This window comes from Hydractinia symbiolongicarpus, chromosome 3 (assembly GCF_029227915.1).
Source record: "Hydractinia symbiolongicarpus strain clone_291-10 chromosome 3, HSymV2.1, whole genome shotgun sequence".
In the NCBI taxonomy this organism is placed as follows: domain Eukaryota; kingdom Metazoa; phylum Cnidaria; class Hydrozoa; order Anthoathecata; family Hydractiniidae; genus Hydractinia; species Hydractinia symbiolongicarpus.
Genome location: NC_079877.1, coordinates 23,857,913 through 23,876,891, shown reverse-complemented (window position 1 = coordinate 23,876,891; position 18,979 = coordinate 23,857,913). Strand labels below are relative to the sequence as shown.

General features: G+C 32.8%; 2 protein-coding genes across 2 annotated transcripts; both read right to left on the bottom strand.

Moving 5' to 3' along the window:
* Positions 1 to 227: 227 nt before the first annotated feature.
* Positions 228 to 18,635, bottom strand: LOC130636337 (plasminogen-like). The gene is made up of 7 exons (XM_057446017.1): positions 17,944 to 18,635; positions 17,588 to 17,779; positions 16,590 to 16,956; positions 7,583 to 7,852; positions 1,723 to 1,992; positions 908 to 1,012; positions 228 to 532 (listed from the first exon to the last, which is right to left on the bottom strand). Exons 3-7 carry the CDS (start codon positions 16,618 to 16,620, stop codon positions 444 to 446), a joined length of 765 nt encoding a protein of 254 aa, XP_057302000.1. The 5' UTR covers positions 16,621 to 16,956; positions 17,588 to 17,779; positions 17,944 to 18,635; the 3' UTR covers positions 228 to 443.
* On the bottom strand, positions 9,054 to 11,933 carry LOC130636336 (uncharacterized). Its single transcript, XM_057446016.1, has 10 exons — positions 11,737 to 11,933; positions 11,572 to 11,637; positions 11,402 to 11,483; positions 11,095 to 11,172; positions 10,928 to 10,993; positions 10,761 to 10,804; positions 10,471 to 10,664; positions 10,136 to 10,200; positions 9,950 to 10,044; positions 9,054 to 9,654 (listed from the first exon to the last, which is right to left on the bottom strand). Exons 1-10 carry the CDS (start codon positions 11,927 to 11,929, stop codon positions 9,554 to 9,556), a joined length of 984 nt encoding a protein of 327 aa, XP_057301999.1. The 5' UTR covers positions 11,930 to 11,933; the 3' UTR covers positions 9,054 to 9,553.
* Positions 18,636 to 18,979: the final 344 nt, after the last annotated feature.

Genomic DNA, 18,979 nt, shown 5'->3' with positions numbered 1-18,979 from the left:
AATCTATTCTTTAGTGTTCGATCAGAAATACTTTGCAACGACTGCAGAAAATTCGCAAAAGTGATTTCCTTGAACATAACTAAAATTTAACCTATAAATAGGTGGCCAAAAATAATCCCCGACCTAATTTTTTTGTCACATCTTCAACATTTTGTCACTTAGTGTCCACAAAGTTTTGGGACGATGTAAAAATAACGAGCAAAAGTCGTTAAAATAAAAAATTTAAGTTCGTTAAATTTTGAATTTATTTCAGAAAAATCTTTTACAATGTCAAAAACGTAGGAAAATTATAACAACTATTTCCAGCAATAAACTCTGATGAACTGATATCTGATGAACTTTTCTGACACATATTAAAATGATTTGCAATAACAATAGACTACTGTGCTGTCATATCGCAAAATTGACAATAATATAGTGATATTATCTTCCTCATGTTATTATCAATTTTCACTTAGCGAAGGCAACCTCAATAATTGTGATGTTATTTCTTGGTCAGATGCAGAACAAACGTTATATGGATCAATATTGTCTAAAAGCAATTAAAATATATTAAAATAATAAATAAAATTTGACCTAGCATTTGGTGTATAAAAGTTGCGATATCTTTATTGGTTTATATGATGATAGGTGATAAATGATTTTCCGGGCGTGTAAGCCCTTCAGTGAAGTGTTTTGAAAACCCAAATTTATAAAGAAAATTTGAGTTTTTGAAAGTCATAATAAAATTCATATAAATCATATAATAATGTGATTTTCAAAATAAGCTATTATTGGTTTTCATTGTCAGAACGAAGTCAGTTATGAAGTCAAGTATGATTATTATATTCAAAACTTTCTTTCAGGCTATTATTACTAAGTACTAACTCATCAAAAAATTAATTTCTGTGATATGAAAATTATTCACCTTTTGTTTTATTTTTTCGTATACGACAGATTTTCCAGATGGACAGAACAATAGCAAAAGTAAATATTAAAACCAAGCCAACAATAAGCACTTCCTTGTACTTTACTGAAACGGAATACAATAATATTTAACACTAGTCTAAATACAGCAAATAGCTCTTAAGTGCTAAACATATTTTGCGCCTTTTAAGTTTGTTTTCCCCTTATGGTACATTAGTACTGGTAGTAGTTATAGTAAGTGAATTAACTGTTGTGGGGCTAGAATTAATTCCCTTAGCAATACCTAAAAATAGATAATCGCGAAATTCGCGAAAATGTATTCTGGCGCAATTTGGAACTTTTTGAATCTGTTTTGGAAAAATGATTTACTCTAATTCAGGGAAAATTTTTGCCATAACGTTCTGAGTGTGTGCATTGTTAATTTTTAATTTTGTTCTCAAAACTTTAAGTTGAATTCGAAATCTTTAACTCCATACTGCGACATGACTACTGTTAAACCTTGAGTGAGTACAATAACTTAAATAAAATAGTAACAAAAACGAAGCGTTGCAATTTATTACTCTTTTTGTCGAAAAGTTTTTTGTTTATTTCTTTAATTCATAGCATTTCTGGTTTCTTTTTTGCATGTGTTTACGATGAAGATAGATCAGAAAAAGAAGCACAAGTTGTCGTCTACTGAAATATCTGTTTTTATTTTTAACTTGTGAATGATAGGTAGCGCGTTCTTGTGGAATTTATCATTCTGGCAGAAATTTTTTTAAGGTGAAATTTTAGTTGTGGAATTTACGCTTAATCGTAATATAAGTTGGTTCATACCTTTCATATCATTTTGTGTACACTTCGACACATCACAATATTCCCAATCTCGATTGGTAGCATTAACATAACACCAAGGAGCTGTTGCATAGCCTTGCGGATTTCTGCAGTAATTATTTTTTAATTTACTGTATACCGGCGAAGATAAAAATGGATTGATGTTCCATGGAAGACAGGTTTTACCAGTTGACGTAATGTTAACAGTACCGTTGTACAAGATACCATCGCCATTATAACACGTTATTGATAAATCTTTCTCGCTTTTTTTGCCTAAGAATTAGTTTTAAATTAAAAAATTATTTTAAAAAATTGATGATAGACATTCCTACAAATTCTTGTCTGCAGTATGGTTGGTAAGATCACTTCGTACTGAAAATGCGTGAAATATATACAGAAGCCTTAAACACGGACTTTGCGACGCGGTAAGGCTTTTTAATCACGTGACCAAATCCCGTCAAAATTTTTTTTAAAGATTTGTGGAATATACCTGTTAAATTTAAGGGGTGCTATTTTGACCACTACTTATTAAAACTAATATCGGGCGCCCTATGTGAGCTATTTTTACCCTATATTCCCGAGTATTTTCTTTGGAATTCAACTTTACTAACTTAAATGCTAGTATCTGCAAAAGTATAAAAGGAATCATCATGAAATTTTCACCCTTTTGTTGTTATATAATTTGGAACAAAACTTTCAAAAGAAAAATTAAATTTAAAATTTGTGACGTCACAATCTATAAATAGATCCTTACATCGTTATTGAAAAGTAACAAATTCTTTTTTAGAAATGGTAAAAACCAAGTTAAATTTTTTTTCAACACATAAATCAGTTAGATATAGTTGAGAAAATCTATAAGGTCACATAAAATATAAACAAGAAAAATTATATAAAAAAATATTTTCCATGATGGCGGTAAACGTTTAAGGTGCCTGAAAAGGCTAATTTTTTGTATAACGCCATTTCTACCTGAATTCTTATCAAAAAAACAAATGAAACAAAAGAAAACATCTAGAGTGTGAGTAATTATGCAATAATACTAAAAAGAACCAAAAAAGGAGAAAATTTACATCATAAACGGTGCCGATGACGTCATAACCTTCAAAAGTCCATAAAAGTGACAAAATATACGCGTATTGTTTCTACATAATTTTAACAAGAACATCCCTTTATTCATCAAAATGCTCTTGAGTATGATAGATCCCAAAGCATTTGTCAGGGTGAAGTCCTGGCTGTGATGGACACTTTTCACAAATATAGACAGTATTAGCGGACGGCCTTTATCGGTGCGCTTATTTTTTGCATAACAAACACGGCAATTTTTGAACGGCCTTTTGTCTTTTGCATCTTCGTCTGCAACTCGTACTGATGGAAAATGTTTACCAGGAAGTCTCTCTCTACAATTACCAGGGACATAGTTCCGTGGTAGGTCATTCTGCTTGGCTAAACTTGCAATAACATCCTGTAGGAATTCCAAGTACGAAACTAAAAAAGTTGGTGGGAATTCAATACTGCTTGCATAATCGATCTGAAAGCAACCTTTTTGTACCACTTTTAGTGTTTTCCGAGGACATCTTTGGTACGCAGCTGCTGATCGACCATGTCAACACTTCCCATGTGGCTATTGTACGATTTTATCATAGTGGGTTTGCGGATCGCTACATCAAATTTTTGTTTGCCTGACCAGTCTCTGACATTATGGCTGAACGACATGTTGATAGCAAAAAAACAATTTTTGGTTTGTTACCAGATTTGTCCTTTGCGGCTCCGTATTTTGAAACAACTATTTTGTTGTTGTTGGTTGATCTGTAAGAAGATGCTTCTCCTTTTTCCAACGCGACATCGATGATATCCTTGCAGAAATGTTTACGATTACTTCTAACTGTTCCGCAAAGATGTGTACCATGGTTTAAAAAGTATTTAGCAAGACTCGGACTGCTGTATAAGTTATCAGTAAACAAGATGTGATTTTTGTACAGGTACGGGACCATCAATGATGCAGGAATACGCTCAGTTGTTGGCATCCCTTCATTGCCGTCTTCATCATAAAACATACCTTTTCCACAGTACACTAAAAAATCGAGAGTTATTACGCTGGAGGTACAAAGTTCATAAAGTTTGATTCCGAACCTTGCTCGTTTAGTTCGGATGTACTGTTTGAACTTCAAACGACCTTTGAAAAGTACGAGAGACTCATCAACACTCAAGTTCTGTCCTGCGTAGTAAACAGCATCATTCACGCAGCATCTCAATCAGCGGTCTACTTTGTGAAGCCTGTCCCTATCTTCGCTTTGTGGATCAAAGTTAGGATCTTCATTATTATTGAACTGCAAGAACTTTAGAATTAGTTGGAATCTGTTTCTTTTCATGATTTTAGAAAAAACAGGAGTAAATAACAATGAATCTGTCACCCAGTACATATCAATTGACGGTTTGTAAATTATACCTATCAACAAAATAATAGCAATTAATGACTTCATTTCTTCCCACGTTACTTGTAACCACATCCCAGCATATGTATTGTTCCTTTTTTCAAGGTTATGTTCAAAATATTATTCAGCAAACCGATTTGTTTCATCAACAAGAAGCTGAAATATTTCATCGGTTGGGTAGAGCGAAAATAAGTCTAAAGGCGTTGGGTTATTAGGTAGAGGAGCTCTTATGCGCTCTTCGTCCCTTTCCTTCTCCCAGTTCCAATTCTGTTCATCATTACCATTAGGTTGCAGTTGTTCTCTATCTCTGTCACGTCTTCTATCTCTACCACGTCCCCTGGCACGACCTCGTCCTCGACCTCGAACACGACCTCTGCCACGCCCTAGCCAACTGTCAGCGTTATTGTTATCATTGTTGTTGTTTTGATCTCCCTCATTTTTAGTGGCTTGTACAGTTTGGTCTGTAGCAAACTCCTCACCGGTGTTGAGTAATGCTACTGCAGGTGCAGTTGCAGGGTGGTTTCAATTGTCACTGTCATCAGTGTGGTCAAAATCCTCCCCAAGATCAATTTGCCCATCACTTTCAGTCATAAAATTAACTATATCATTCATGTCATCATCATTTTCCTTTTTTGTTCTGAAATTTTTCTAGACAAAATTCAAAATGGTCTGAAAATCGTTGTGAATGAGATTTTTTGATTCAGATTCCTGTCGCCGATTTCATCAGCTTTCGAACGAGGCGCCGTTTGTCCAATAAAAACCGCCCTAAAAACGCGCCCGACTTGATCACCCGCTGGGCGGAGGACAGGGAAAAATCGCGGGTTTCTTATCACCCGCTGTGCGGAGGACTGGGAGTGAAAGAGTTAATGCCAGCTTTCTGTGGAAATATGTAACAATAAAGTTTATAGCGAAAGTCACAGAAAATTGAAGTTTTTATTTGTTCAGAAATATTATCAAATTTAAAGTTAGGTACTGGTTTCATCTTTTAAAAAGCCGTTGGATCCTTAGGCTACCCAATAATGCGACTTTCCTATTTGTGTATAATGTGGTTGTATGTATACTTGAGGTTCTTGAGTTCTTGGGAAATTCCACCTCTATCCCCCTGTTATTTGTGTTGACATTGTTGCAGCTATGTTGATTATATTCTATTGCGTAGCTAGCATTCTAAACCCTACAAGCTGCAATTGCAACATTCTGACTATAGCTAGTTACTACTTAAATAGTACAATGCAGTGCAACGTTGTTACTTGGAAATTTAACATACGGTTTAATTAATTGGTAAAAGCATATATTTTTGGACTTAAGACTTTTGTTAGTGAGACACACAAATGAAAAAAAAAAAGATTAAATTTTATCTACATCCCTGGGAAATGTTGGAAATTGACTGAATTTGTGCCAATAATTAGACTTTGTTGTTTAATTAACGGTTTTCCCTGACTTAGTCATTAAAAGCTAGTTTAGGCTAAATAGATATTTTTTCTCGTTTCTGCATAGAAAAATCGTGCATAATGAAGAACTCTGAAGTGTTACATTGGTTTAAAGAATTAAATGACAGTAGTAAAGCCAGTACATTTGCAAGTTTCATTGAGAAAGACAGAGTTGTTTTAGACTGTAGTGACACTGCATTGTACAATAGAATGAAAAGACTGCAAATCAGAGTGTCACGCTATAATAAAAATAATGCCTGATTCAAGATCGATATGATCAAGGTCGTACTGAGAACTTCTTGCATTAAAGCTTTCGCAGTTATAACTGAAATTGCTTTTGAGATCTATCCACCTCGATTACATGTAGCAATTAGATCTTACCATCTCAGGAACTAATAAATAAAGATCTTAAACGACCTGTTATAAGCAAAAAAAAGGAGTCGACTACTATAAAAAAAGGAAGTAGATTTTTTAAAAACAATATTTAGATAGCTATGACAAACAGAGAGGTAGCTTCATGAAAGTATGAAAACTAAGTGTTCTATCAGAAATTATCAGCATTAAACAAAAAGATAGAGTCCGCGGTGAAAAGTTTTAGAAACAGAGGGATGGGGTAAAAGAACTAAAAACACAAATGAATGAAAAAATGATAAAACAAGAAAATTAGTGAATTCATTTGTACTGAAACTTTAAAATTACGAATCAAACATTTGTGGTTTAAAGACGATAAATTGAGTTTACAGAAAAAAGCCGTTGTTTAAAAAATAAAATTAATACTAGTAAAGCTCTTTATTTTAGGGTGATCGGTATACAAACGATGTTAGAGAAGCCATTATGAAGCTGTTAGTTGATGAAGTTATAAAAGTTGATTTAATAAGTTTTGCTAAAAAGGAGATTGGTCGATTACCATCGGATGGGGGTAAAGTCAAATTCATGTAAGGCTTCTTATCCTAGAGGGAGTAATTAAGCTGGAGTTGCAACATATTTCAATGCATTTCTGGAAGGACAAGAGTTATTTTGTATCTCTCATTGGAAATCGCTTAACATTTTGTTCTATAAAGCTGCAATTTTTAAAAGTACGGCCAAACCCAAGTAAACTATTGTAGAGATGCTTCTCCAGTCTTCGAGGGTGTGCCAGTTATCAGTAATTTCGAAAATGAGATTCATAATGATTGTGCATATAAGAAACTGTTTGAGGAGACATCTGAAGAATTTGGCATGACACAGCAATCCTTAGAAGTTATTTTTCATTCTTTCGTAATTATATTGGAACGACAATAAGATGATCAATCGCACTGGAATTCCAGTGAAAATGTTTTGAAATCGTCAGCAAATGTTCCAACAACAAATAAGGCATCAGAGAGTCAGATCTTGCTATTCTTGATCTTATCTTTAGAATGAAACCTAATTTAAATGTGGAAACAATTCAAACTATTACAATTGGGTCCCACTGTACTCTTCAATGATTGAGTGAAAAAGCAAAAGAAGATAGGGATAGCATATTGTGCGATTAAAAGTGAGAGAAATGAAACAAAAATATGATGAAAAAAAAACTTAATTTAAAGCTTCAAAAAGGAATGAGATAAATTATTTAACAAAACTAAAGTTGTAGATGGTAAGCGAATGAATTTAACTTTAAGAGTAACAAAAGATCTGTTGCAAAAGTTAAGACAGTTTAGACTACTCAAGTACAGAAGCAACAACCTTCCAATTTACTCCCCAATTTTTTAGAAGACCCCAAGTTATCAAGTAAATATAGTTAGCACATAGTTCGGATGAAAGCAGCAGTGATGTGTATTGGGCTGGAGCAAAAGTGGTATCTGTTGATAGGATAAACAATGCAACCATGAAACGAACGACCTTTAATATTGTGTACGATGACGAAAAATCAACTTCATGGAGTTGTCCTTTATTTCTTAATTTTGAAAAAGGAGGTTTAATATAAATAGTTGTGAAATTTAGTTGTGGAATTAGCTCTTAATCGTAATATAAGTTGGTTCATACCTTTCATATCATTTTGTGTACACTTCGGCACATCACAATATTCCCAATCTCGATTGGTAGCATTAACATAACACCATGGAGCTGTTGCATAGCCTTGCGGATTTCTGCAGTAATTATTAATTAAATTACTGTATACTCGCGAAGATAAAAATGGATTGATGTTCCATGGTAAACAGGTTTTACCAGTTGACGTAATGTTAACAGTACCGTTGTACAAAATACCATCGCCATTATAACATGTTATTGATGAATTTTCTTTGCTTTTCTTTCCTAGTAAGAATCAGTAGATGATATTTCTAGAATTTATTATTAATAATAGCCGCATCTTGTCTGCAGTTTGGCTTTAAGATTAATTGGTACTGAATATGCATGGAATTTACGCAGAAGCCGAAACACGCACTTAGCTACGCCGTATATAAGGGACGGGCGAATGTGGATTTACTGAATTTTATAAATAACCATTCCAAATTCTTTCTCTGGCTCGACATGCCGACGAAGGAATAATAAATTATCAGAGAAATGCTGACATTGTGGATTGGAACAGGCTTTTCTCCTAACTTACTATCCTATCTAAAATTATCTCTATTTTTCTGCTATATTAATTATACTATATGTAACAGAAACTCCGGCACTAAATATAAGTGCGGCAACGTTTTTAAGGTTTTGTATATCGGTGGCAATATAATGTTTTACAAACAAAACAGCGCAATGTAATCCGGGCCGAATAGTTCGAATCATAGCAGACCCTGCAATAGAACAAAAACAAACAGAATATTAAACTTCCAGATATCATCTCGTCAGAATGAAACAAGTGCTAAGAACAAATGATCTCTAAGAACATATCTAAGAATCTCTAAGCTGTAAGCATTCCACATCCCAGCCGGCACAAAGATGTCTAAAAGACGTCTTTTAGACATCTTCCGCATTTCTAAAAGACGTCTTTTTTAGCGCTGATTTGTCCGTCTATAATGCATCTTTTTAAGCGTCTAAAAGAGGTCTTTTCAAAGATGCATTCCAAAAGATCTCTTTTAGACATCTTTTAAAAGACGTCTTTCCAAAGACGTCTTTTAGACGTTTTAAAGAAATTTTTTTACGACGCGTCTTTTTAAAGACGTCTTTTAGACCTTTTACAGATGTAGGAGCGACTAAAATGCATCTTAAATGCAACTTTTTAAATGCATCTTCCCAAAGACTTCTTTTAGACGTTTTTAAGAAAAACTATTACGACGCGTCTTTTTAAAGACGCCTTTTAGACCTTTTACAGATGTAGAAGCGACTAAAATGCATCTTAAATGCAACTTCTTAAATGCATCTTGACAAAGACTTCTTTTATCTATCTATAAGACGTCTTCCTTTGTTTTTGTTGTTTTTGTAGGCATTTGATAAAATAAATTTAAGACGTTTACGTTAACGTTTTAAAACGTACATTTTTAATAAATTGCAGAAATAACGACATGAAAGACGACAAATATTTTGCGATAAAAATATTTTGAACTTTTTATATCAAACTCGTACAATAAATATATTTTATAATTACATAAATATAATTTAAATATAACCGGAAATAAATAAATAAAATATTATTAATAATCAACACTATACAATTCATTTATATATTCATATTTACAAATTGTGATCATTACAATAATCTGTAATACGAATTCTACTTGTGAACTTATCCATGCTATTTAAAGCATAAATTGGAACTCTAGTCGAAAAAATCTTAAGCATATTGAGCTTAGGCCATATGAAAGAGTCACCTTAAAAATTTTGTGAAAGTTGCTAGTAGTTGAAATTCGTCGTAACGCTTGCAAGGCCGAAATAAACAAAATAAATATTGGAAATAATAAGGAAGTCTGTTCAGAAGAAACAAAAAGAGATATATTAAATGTATAAATGACATTCATAAATGAGGTAAGTCGAAAGGGCTTTTTATTTGTTTTTTGGAAATTTATACATTTAAGGTACCCCTTATGTCCCTGATCCTTGACTGGGAGCGTTTCGAAGTTTGGTTCCAATTATGCGTCTCATCTCTTGTTCGTTCGCATCTTTAAAACGCTCGTTGACAGATTCTAGAGAGAAAGAAATAGCTTATTTCCAGATAAATAATAGATTTTTATAGAAACGTAGTCAGTAAATGTTTGAGAAATAGACCAATGAACCTAACGCGATCATTTGCATACTATGTAATAGCAAAACGATTTACTCATTATTTTTGTAAATGACTGTAGCACAGTAGAACATTCTTAAAACATTATAACTTGAATCAACCGTGCCTTTCTCAATCAATCTCTCTATCCAAAAACTAAGAGAAAACACACCATACATAGAAGGGTAACAACGTAATACATCAGCTAATACACGTACCTACTATAATTCTATAAATTAATTTCCCTTCCAGCGGGACTTTGTCTTTCTTGCCTTTTAAATTGGCTTGCGCCATGAATGTAGTGGTGAAGATCCTGACGAAAATTAAAATTAAAATTAAAGGTAAGTAGAAATAAACTACTAAGGAGAGTGTATTTCCTTAAGGAGAAAAAATTATACCTTTACCTATTCATTGCGAGACGTACAGCATCTCTGTAGTCCACCCCGCCAATTTGTGATATTTGTTGTTTCTAAAAAGATAAACTAGATTGTGTAAATTAAAGGTATTACAATAATGCTAGTTTCAAAATTAAGAATATAAATAAAATCACTAAAGCCTGGTTCCCACCAATGCGTTTATCGATAAACAGATGTTTATTTTTAAAGTCATAAAGTTAAAACTGAACAATTTTACATTGCTTTCCGATTTGAGTCATGATGTCGACATTAAATGATAATGATCAAATAATAAAAATATCATTCAATGTTAAAATGGGATATCAGGCTAATAAAAACCTCACCATTGCCGTGAAGTCTTCAGGATTTCCCAAACGTTCCTCACAAAGCTCAAGTTCTTCCCTGTTGTCAATTTGAACCAGAGGCCTTTTGTCAACTGGTACCTGGTTTTGCCCTTCCATACCATCTATTCGCCTTTCCAGGCGAACAAGGTACCTGCACATTTTCTTTTGATTCTCCAGAATCTGATTGCATGTTTCTAAATTGTATATAAAATGTAACAAACCCATTTAAACAAAGGAAAATTAAAAACATAGTATTGGACGTTTACAAAGATTACAAAGAAAAGTTATACCTTGTAACGAGTCTAATGATGGTTTTTTTGATGAACTTTGAGAGCTATAAAAATTCGGAAACTAATCTTCAGAATGACCCAAAAACTCAATAAAACATTACACATACATTTTCACATTACAAACATATTATCACACAACGAATAAAATAATTAAATCAAAAACGTACGTGTTTCCACTTTCTTCAAAGCAAGGCTGATGTGTCAATATTGATGACAGATTATTGAAAGCCGAACTATTAAAAGTAAACAATAATGCCAATGAAATTGAATCCTTAACAAGTTTTTTATAGACAGGGTGTTAAACAATCACAATATAATAAATAATCTTATTTACCTGTTATCCACATTGCACAAGTTCAAAAAACTCAGATTCTGTGTGTCAGGAACTTCGAATGACACATCGTTAGCAAGGCTGAAGAATAAGTTAATTCTTTATAATCACTAAGACATGTAAAATATGTCTCAATATACAGTATGTATAAAAAAATACTAGCCTTTTAGATTGTTCAATTGCTATAGAAAAACTTTTTATTATCTTAAGAATTCATCCATATATATATATATATATATATAGAAACTCTTTCGGTTTAGCGCTTGTTTTTTCATACATACTTTAATATTTATTTCTTGACAATACTTACTGCTGTTTTTTCTTTGGAGGAGAAAATGATGGAATAATTGGCAATGCTAACTCCGAGGTTTGGGGAAGCAAATCATTATAAACTACAAGTAAAATTTTAGAAGTAAACATTACACCATGTTTAAAAAGCATGGATATAAAATTGGCTTTGGAAAAACAAGATTTACACACCTGGACTTTCTGATTCATCGTTATCAGATATACTGCTTGACACAGCATTACATTCACTTTCATTACCTAAAAACGAAAACAATATATATATTTATAAACTTGAAAATTATTTGTCTTATTTTGTTAAGGATATCACAACATCTTGAAAATTTAATTTATAAATACCGTTTTTTAAGATCCTGGTAATCTTATATCTTTGCCAATCATCTTTTGGGAGTGTTTTGGCTTTGAAGAGTTTGCCTGCTTCATATACACTTTTATTGGGCCAAAAAAACTTGTCTCCACTGATCCACTCGTTTGGGATAGTCAACATCTGTGTCCTGCCTCGATCAATAAACTCAACACATTGATGACTCATTGCTACCAAATCTATGAAAAAATAATAAAGAATAAGCAAAAAAATTAAAAAAAGGTATTGCAAAAGTCTTTCTTTTTAAGAGTTTAATGCATCATTAAACAAAATGATTGCTCCTTGAAAGAAATTGAGAAATCAATTCATTGATTAAATTTATACTAGCTGAGTCTTGATTGTTACTAACTCTATTATTATTATCTCTATAATAATAGCCGTATTTTGTCTGTCCGCCAGAAAAGTGTTGTGCAACGGGCACACAAAATAGCGTGTAATTTAAAGAAAGAAGGACGACACCGTTTATTTTTATTTGTAATTATAATATATTGTACACACAATATGTAACAAGATGTAACCTTTTCAACTATATCAACTGAAAAATTATGTAAAATGGATCCCAAATAGTAGAGGTCAACTTGAGTTACAACAAAATACACTAATTTTTGTGTAAGTACCTAAAGTATATAATGGCTTTTCACTCAAACTAGAATTTCGTTCCTAAAAGTTGCTCAATCGGAAAGAAAACACAATTTGCTCAACAAATAATCACAAAAGAGAAACTTATTAATTTGTAAAAATGTAAAAACATATAAATATAGTATATATATATACAGTTATATGCTTTATGCACTTTTTCATATTAAGCAATGTAAAGCCAAACATGAATAACAAGTAAGTTCTAATACTTTGTTTTTTCAAATTCGTGTAGAAAAGGAAAAAGAGCAAAACCATTTCGGTGTGGTAAACAAACAACTTTTCTTTTCAACATGTTTTTTGGAAATTCTTTTCGTTTACCAGTAATCTTTTCAACAAAAAAGATATTTAACAAAGATGATTCTGCTGGTGATTTGTAAATACTTCCAAGGCTGCAAGGTTTTAAAACTGTCCCAATTATTTGGTTAGAATGTTTTTGAGCTTCATTAACAACACAAAACTTTCCTGATTCAAGTAAAAAACAAGAATCTTTCAGGTGATCAGCAGAGATGAATGGGGTGGGTTTAGACTTTTCAACCAAAGAAGACAATTCACTTTCTCGTTTGATAACTTGGGCAACCGGGTTATTATTACTTCTAACATTTTTTTTCAACACCTGCATATAATTTTCAAATTTGAAAGCTGATAGGTGGTTTAAGGAACTTTGAAAATTTTCAGCATCGTCACATAAGTGGATCAATGAGTGGACATTGTAAGAGATAAATTTTCTTCCATAAACATCTTTTGATTTACTGACAAACCAGAGTAATAATTCTCGACAATAACCCAAAAGTCGATAACGAGATTGACTAGAATCATTTAGAAGGATGCTCATTGAAATATGAAGACCAAGGAAGTGTTCATACACATTATGAGAAACAATCCCTTTCAAAACAACTGGACCAAGATATAGCAAAAACTGCCTGAATTCAGTTGCTTTCCAGTATGGAAGATCACGTAAGGGCCTTGGTTGACGATTAAATTCTGTTGGCATAGAACCAGAAATATTATTCAAGCGAGAAGAAATTTGTGAGATGTGATTAGATGATAACCTGATTTGAAGTGGCCCTTTAGTTAAGAACTGCAACATACGCTTCATCACTCCTAACAACACAAGGTGCATATAGTCCAATGTAAACTTTGACACACAATCAAAATTAAGCTGAGAGACTAATGGACTGATACATTTCTGGTGTGGATGGTATAAAAATTGTTTAAAATGTTGATCGTTCCTTGCTATTTCTGAACCATCATGAAGAAATACTACTCGGTTGTCAATATACTGGCCTTTTATATTACACCTCTCACATGAATAATACCCAGTATGACTGACTACACACTTCAAGAAAGCTCTTGCCGGTGCATCACATACAAATGCTTTTAAAAAAAATTGAAATGTTTTTTCCTCAACTTCCAGGCCATTTATCTGAAGAAAATTTACTTCGTTTAAAAAATCTTCCAAAAATTCATTTGTAGAATTGGGCTTTGAGGTGCCATGATAGAGAGCAATAACAAAAACACTGTCAGAGTTGTTCAACGAACCAAGGATCGGCCATAACTGTGATTGAGATGACTTTGACAAAGGAAGGCCATCTATGTTTACTGTCAAAAAAAGATTGTTTTCATTCATAAGACAGTGGTGAAGTTTTAACATCTTTTTCACTTGTTTAACAATACCAACATAAGAATAAATTCCACCACATTTATGAGCAGTTTCGACATGACGTGGTGTTTCAAGTAGAGTTCTACTATCTGCAGGAAGTTCAGTCATGCCATGTTTACGTAATATCAACAAAAGTTGATTTAAACACTCTCTGGAACATCCACTTTTAGCTGCCCATCGTGAAATGTCAGATAAAATTAATGATTCTGGATTGGTCACTGTATCCAGACTGTTATACAGAATTTCATTTTCATTTGATGAGAATGAGGAATCTAAAGGCTCGTCATAACAACTGATACATCTATCATTTTCATTGTCAGAAGGATTGCTTAACAGGTCATGTTGATCACTATCTTCACCGTTTAAAATCTCGTCAACTTTTTGATTAACCAATCTCCTTTCTTTGCGGAGACGGGAATCATTCATTGCCCAAAGTGACAGTATCTGAAAATTTAGTTGAAGGTTTGTTTCAAATTTAAAAAACAAAATGTATATATATATAAATTTTATTTTACCAAAACATGTTTTCATTAATGACACCAAAATATAATTAGTTTTTAGTTATGTGGTCTCTTTATGTATGTTGATATTATGTAAACATGGCATAACTGAACTTTCTGCAGATTAAAATCACTCTGAAACACCTGGACAGTGTCATGAATGGTAAATATGAAAAATTGACTTTGTTGATTGACTGGTAAAGGAAGAAAGGCGGAGGGCAGAGCTTCCATTGACAGTTTGTACCGAAGAGCAATAAGACAGGGTTAGGATTAGAGTTAGATAAAGATAAAATTAGACAGTATTTTCCATTTAGCTTGAAGTTAGCTAGCGTCCTATATAGCTAGGTGCTACCTAATAACTAATTAGCTAGCTTCAGCAGTGTATAACAAAAACAAAATATATACATTTTCTCAATTTCTTTCAAGGTTAAAAGAAATAGTTTTTGTCTAAAAATAAAAGCATATAGAATAAAAATAACGGTTCCTTCATTAAACACCAAAACCAGAAAACAAATTTGATTTCTTTAACATTTTCTTTCCAGTCTTTGTCCTTTTTTTTGACTACTGGCTGGCTAGCTGGGTTTGCTTGTTTACATATCGCCATCTTTCTGTAAAAGATGGCCGGGACCGACTTTTTGTGTCCAGGGAAACCGAACACGAATTTGACCTTTAGACTTAGTACTAAAAACCGCTGTACTCTATTCCGAGAATCACAAAACAAAAATACTTACTTTTTAAACGACCGGTATCCCGCAGATGCTTTCATGAAACTACCGCCAATTTTTATTGAGTGTTCCAATGGTCAAGTGTCAAAGAATATCCGTCAGGGGGTGCAGGAAAACAAAATTACGACGTAATGAAATAAAAACGTATTATGAAGGGTCGCCAAAATACATTAGTATTTAAAAATAATTAAAAGTGACAATTACCACTTTCAATTTCGTGAAAAATTGATTTCCTACAAAATAAACATGCTAACTAAGTTTGCGAACACCCCCGTTATTTTAAATCGAATTTTCCATATAAAAAATCGAACGTCTTTTAAAAGACGCATTTTAGACCACTTTTAGAAGTAGGAAAAGACGTCTTTTAAAAGACGCGTTTTAGATGCATTATAGCAAAAAGAGAAAGACGTCTTTTAAAAGATATATTTTAGATAACTTTTAGATGTCTTTTAAAAGACGTCTTTTAAAGATCTTCTAAAAGACATCTAAAATGCGTATACTACAGGATTCGCATTTATTTACTTTCAAAAGACGTATAAAAGATGTCTTTTGAAAGACGTTCTTAAGAAGATGCATTAAAGACATCTTAATAGCGTTTTCTAACAGAAGATTAAAAAAAGACATCTTAAGACGTCTAAAAGACGTCTTGTGCCGGCTGGGATAGATTTGCAACATCATTTACCTGTTCCAACCAACCAAACTAGTTCTCCTGTCCTTTAATTTTCAATCGTTTATAGGAACATTTCTGCGACTTTTAAAATACTGGACGACTGTATTTATTTAAGCGCTCACATGAATTTGCGACACACCATATACCTGTGCTTAGCACTCCATCAAGGTGAATAATGGTTCACTTAGACTTATGCACTCAACCTAGCGTTACACACTAGGGTACCTATCTATATAATAATACGGTGCTTCCGTCCGTCCGTCCGTCTAGTCTATATTAAAATGCTCACTTTTGTCTGCGAGCCAAAGATGTTAGCTGCGTGTAGTGGTTTTTTTGACGGGTTTTCGTCTTTTCTCGTCTTTTCGATTTTTAACGAAAGAAAAAAAAAAGATATCGTATCGTTTTTGCTTCTCTTTCCTCCTATCAATGTTGCCTTTATGAATGCAAGTGGTTTTACTTCTAAATTATTTAGCAAACAAAAGCAACATCAAGATAGAGGAGAGGCTGACAACGCGTTTTGTTTTTTGGACAATTGTAGTTTTGTAGAATGTTATGTTCCGTAGATGCAAATATAGCTATAAAACTTTAGAAAGGGAAATTATCAGCGTCAAGAAAAATTAAAAATTCATCTTACCAATATTTTGACATTTCTCAATGTTATTCATGTCAGCAATTGGAAACTGATTGCAAGAATAATTTTCGGTTCGAGGATATGACACATTAGATGGACACAATCTGTGTAACTCTAATGATGTAGTGTATATCACTGTGTTTAAAAAAATCTCACAACCACTTTCTTTACAATATCTTCTGCATGGGGCGGTGACAAAATAATTTCATCATTCTGACTCGACTTTAAACATGGCGGATGTCGTATATAGCAAAAAATTTTATCGTAAAACGGCAAACAATAATGAAACACTGAAAATTTCTCCTTGATTAAGCGCCGTATTTTTCGTAGAAAAAGTTTGTAATCCGGATTTTCTTTACAGATTGTAAACCTGAAAAGAAATTTCAAAAAAAGAAAAAAAAAAATAGTTATTCCATAATAACTCAGGGACAAAATTAGCAACCTAACGAAACAAAAACGGGGCCATCTATGACAAAAAAATATTATTATTTGCGTAAATGTGCATACAGATGAGGGTGAACCATCAGATGCTGTTTTTCTTTCGGTTCGGAAGAACGATGTTGAGGTTGTGGGTAGAACGTCAAATATTTTAATAAACTAAAAATGTCATATGCAAATACTACTAATAAAAGCACGCAGAAAAATCAAATGTAATTTTTTTCTCTTTAAATTTTGCATTAAACGGCTTATTGTCAGTTTCTTTGTCAGTTTCACGTTTTTTGAATGTCGAGAGCAGTCATACTTGTTTTGGTTTTAGTTTTACGTTGTCGCTTTTATTTAATTTTTCGTAATCAATTTTTGGCGCGTTTTTCACATGACGGGATTTCATAAAAAGTTATTGACAACAACGTTGCTGATATTAGCTGTAGTACATTGCTTATTAACTCTACATTGTGCGTAACTAACTGGCCTTATGTCTCAGTTTATTATTTCCTGTAACATGATGCGACTATCTGGCTGGAATAAAGTATTTTGTGCTTCCTTAGAAATAATTCTTTTACCTTTCAAGATACCTAGAAAATGCCCGTTGAAAGAATAATATATTGACATATTTCGTCAAATCGAATAATACTCTAATCCATTCTATTATTTTGTTAACTTTTCTGGCCTCAAAAGGGGATTGATAAATTCGATGATTCTTGAGTTGGTTGATGCAAACTCCCTCGGGTAACACTTCATTATAACGAATGCAGCTAAAATAAAGTATAACAAACAAAAAATATACGAATGCAGTGATACCACATATATTTCTTATTATTTGCCAAAAAACGACAGTTGAACATTCTTTTAACCAAGCAGGTTGAGCCAGAAGAGTTCTTATAAATTCGTTAAGAGTCGGGTTTACTGTGTATCTTACCTTGTTACATGTTCTTGATTGGCATTATGAGCAACAGCTAAAAAAAAAACAGAATATTTTTTCCTGTATTATGTCTGCAAAGAAAACAATATAAAATAAATTGACACAGTGTAATTGAAAGGGTAACAAGAAAATATAATTCGGTTTGATCACACATTCCGATCATTAAAAGCTAGCGAATAATTAAAAACTACAATCGTGTTTTAAAATTTTCTTGAATAAGAATTATTATTGATTAATTTCATATTTACACGTAATGACTTTTTATTTTTTTCATTACCTAGACCATCCCAGGTTGTCCCTTTTAATTGTACCATAATAAAAACAGCACAGCAACTACGACTAGCGCATTTTTACTTTACCCACTCTTCACATCTGCATTAGTAATAGATTTGCACCCTTCCCGCAACAGAGCACTTGTCGAGCGGTGCTTTTTTAAGAAATAGCAAAAAGTACGCACACAATTGTAGTTGTGAGTATACGCCAACTTAAGATATCGTGAAATGTTGGATGATGGGAAACTGTCTCGGGATCAACAAAATACCTTATTGGTGAAAAATCTGTCAGTTAAAAATGACAAATTTTTCGCTAGGTGGCGGTGATTTCATATTAAAATTTTGTAAAGGTGTTATGAAAGAGGATACAATAACATCCGGATAATTTTGTCAGTTAATCATGGTTAATATGGAGATTTATGTAGAAGATAACTTTAGTCAAACTCGGAGGTTGAAATCACACTTTTTTGGTGCAGCAGCTCCATTCCTGGTAGGGACTTATACAATGCTAAATTACCAACTCTCCTAATTGTGCAGTGACTGTGTCTAATACAAGTCCAGAAAGTACAACAATGACATCATACATAACAATACACATTATGGCATGATAGACATTATTAACCGAATACTCAATATAAATAACATTGGTACTTCCTTATTGCTGCGATTAGAGCTCTCGGTACTTTCTGATTAGTACCAGCATTATTATTCACAAAAACCACAAAAGTGTCTTTGTCTAATGACATCTTTCTTGCGGTTAA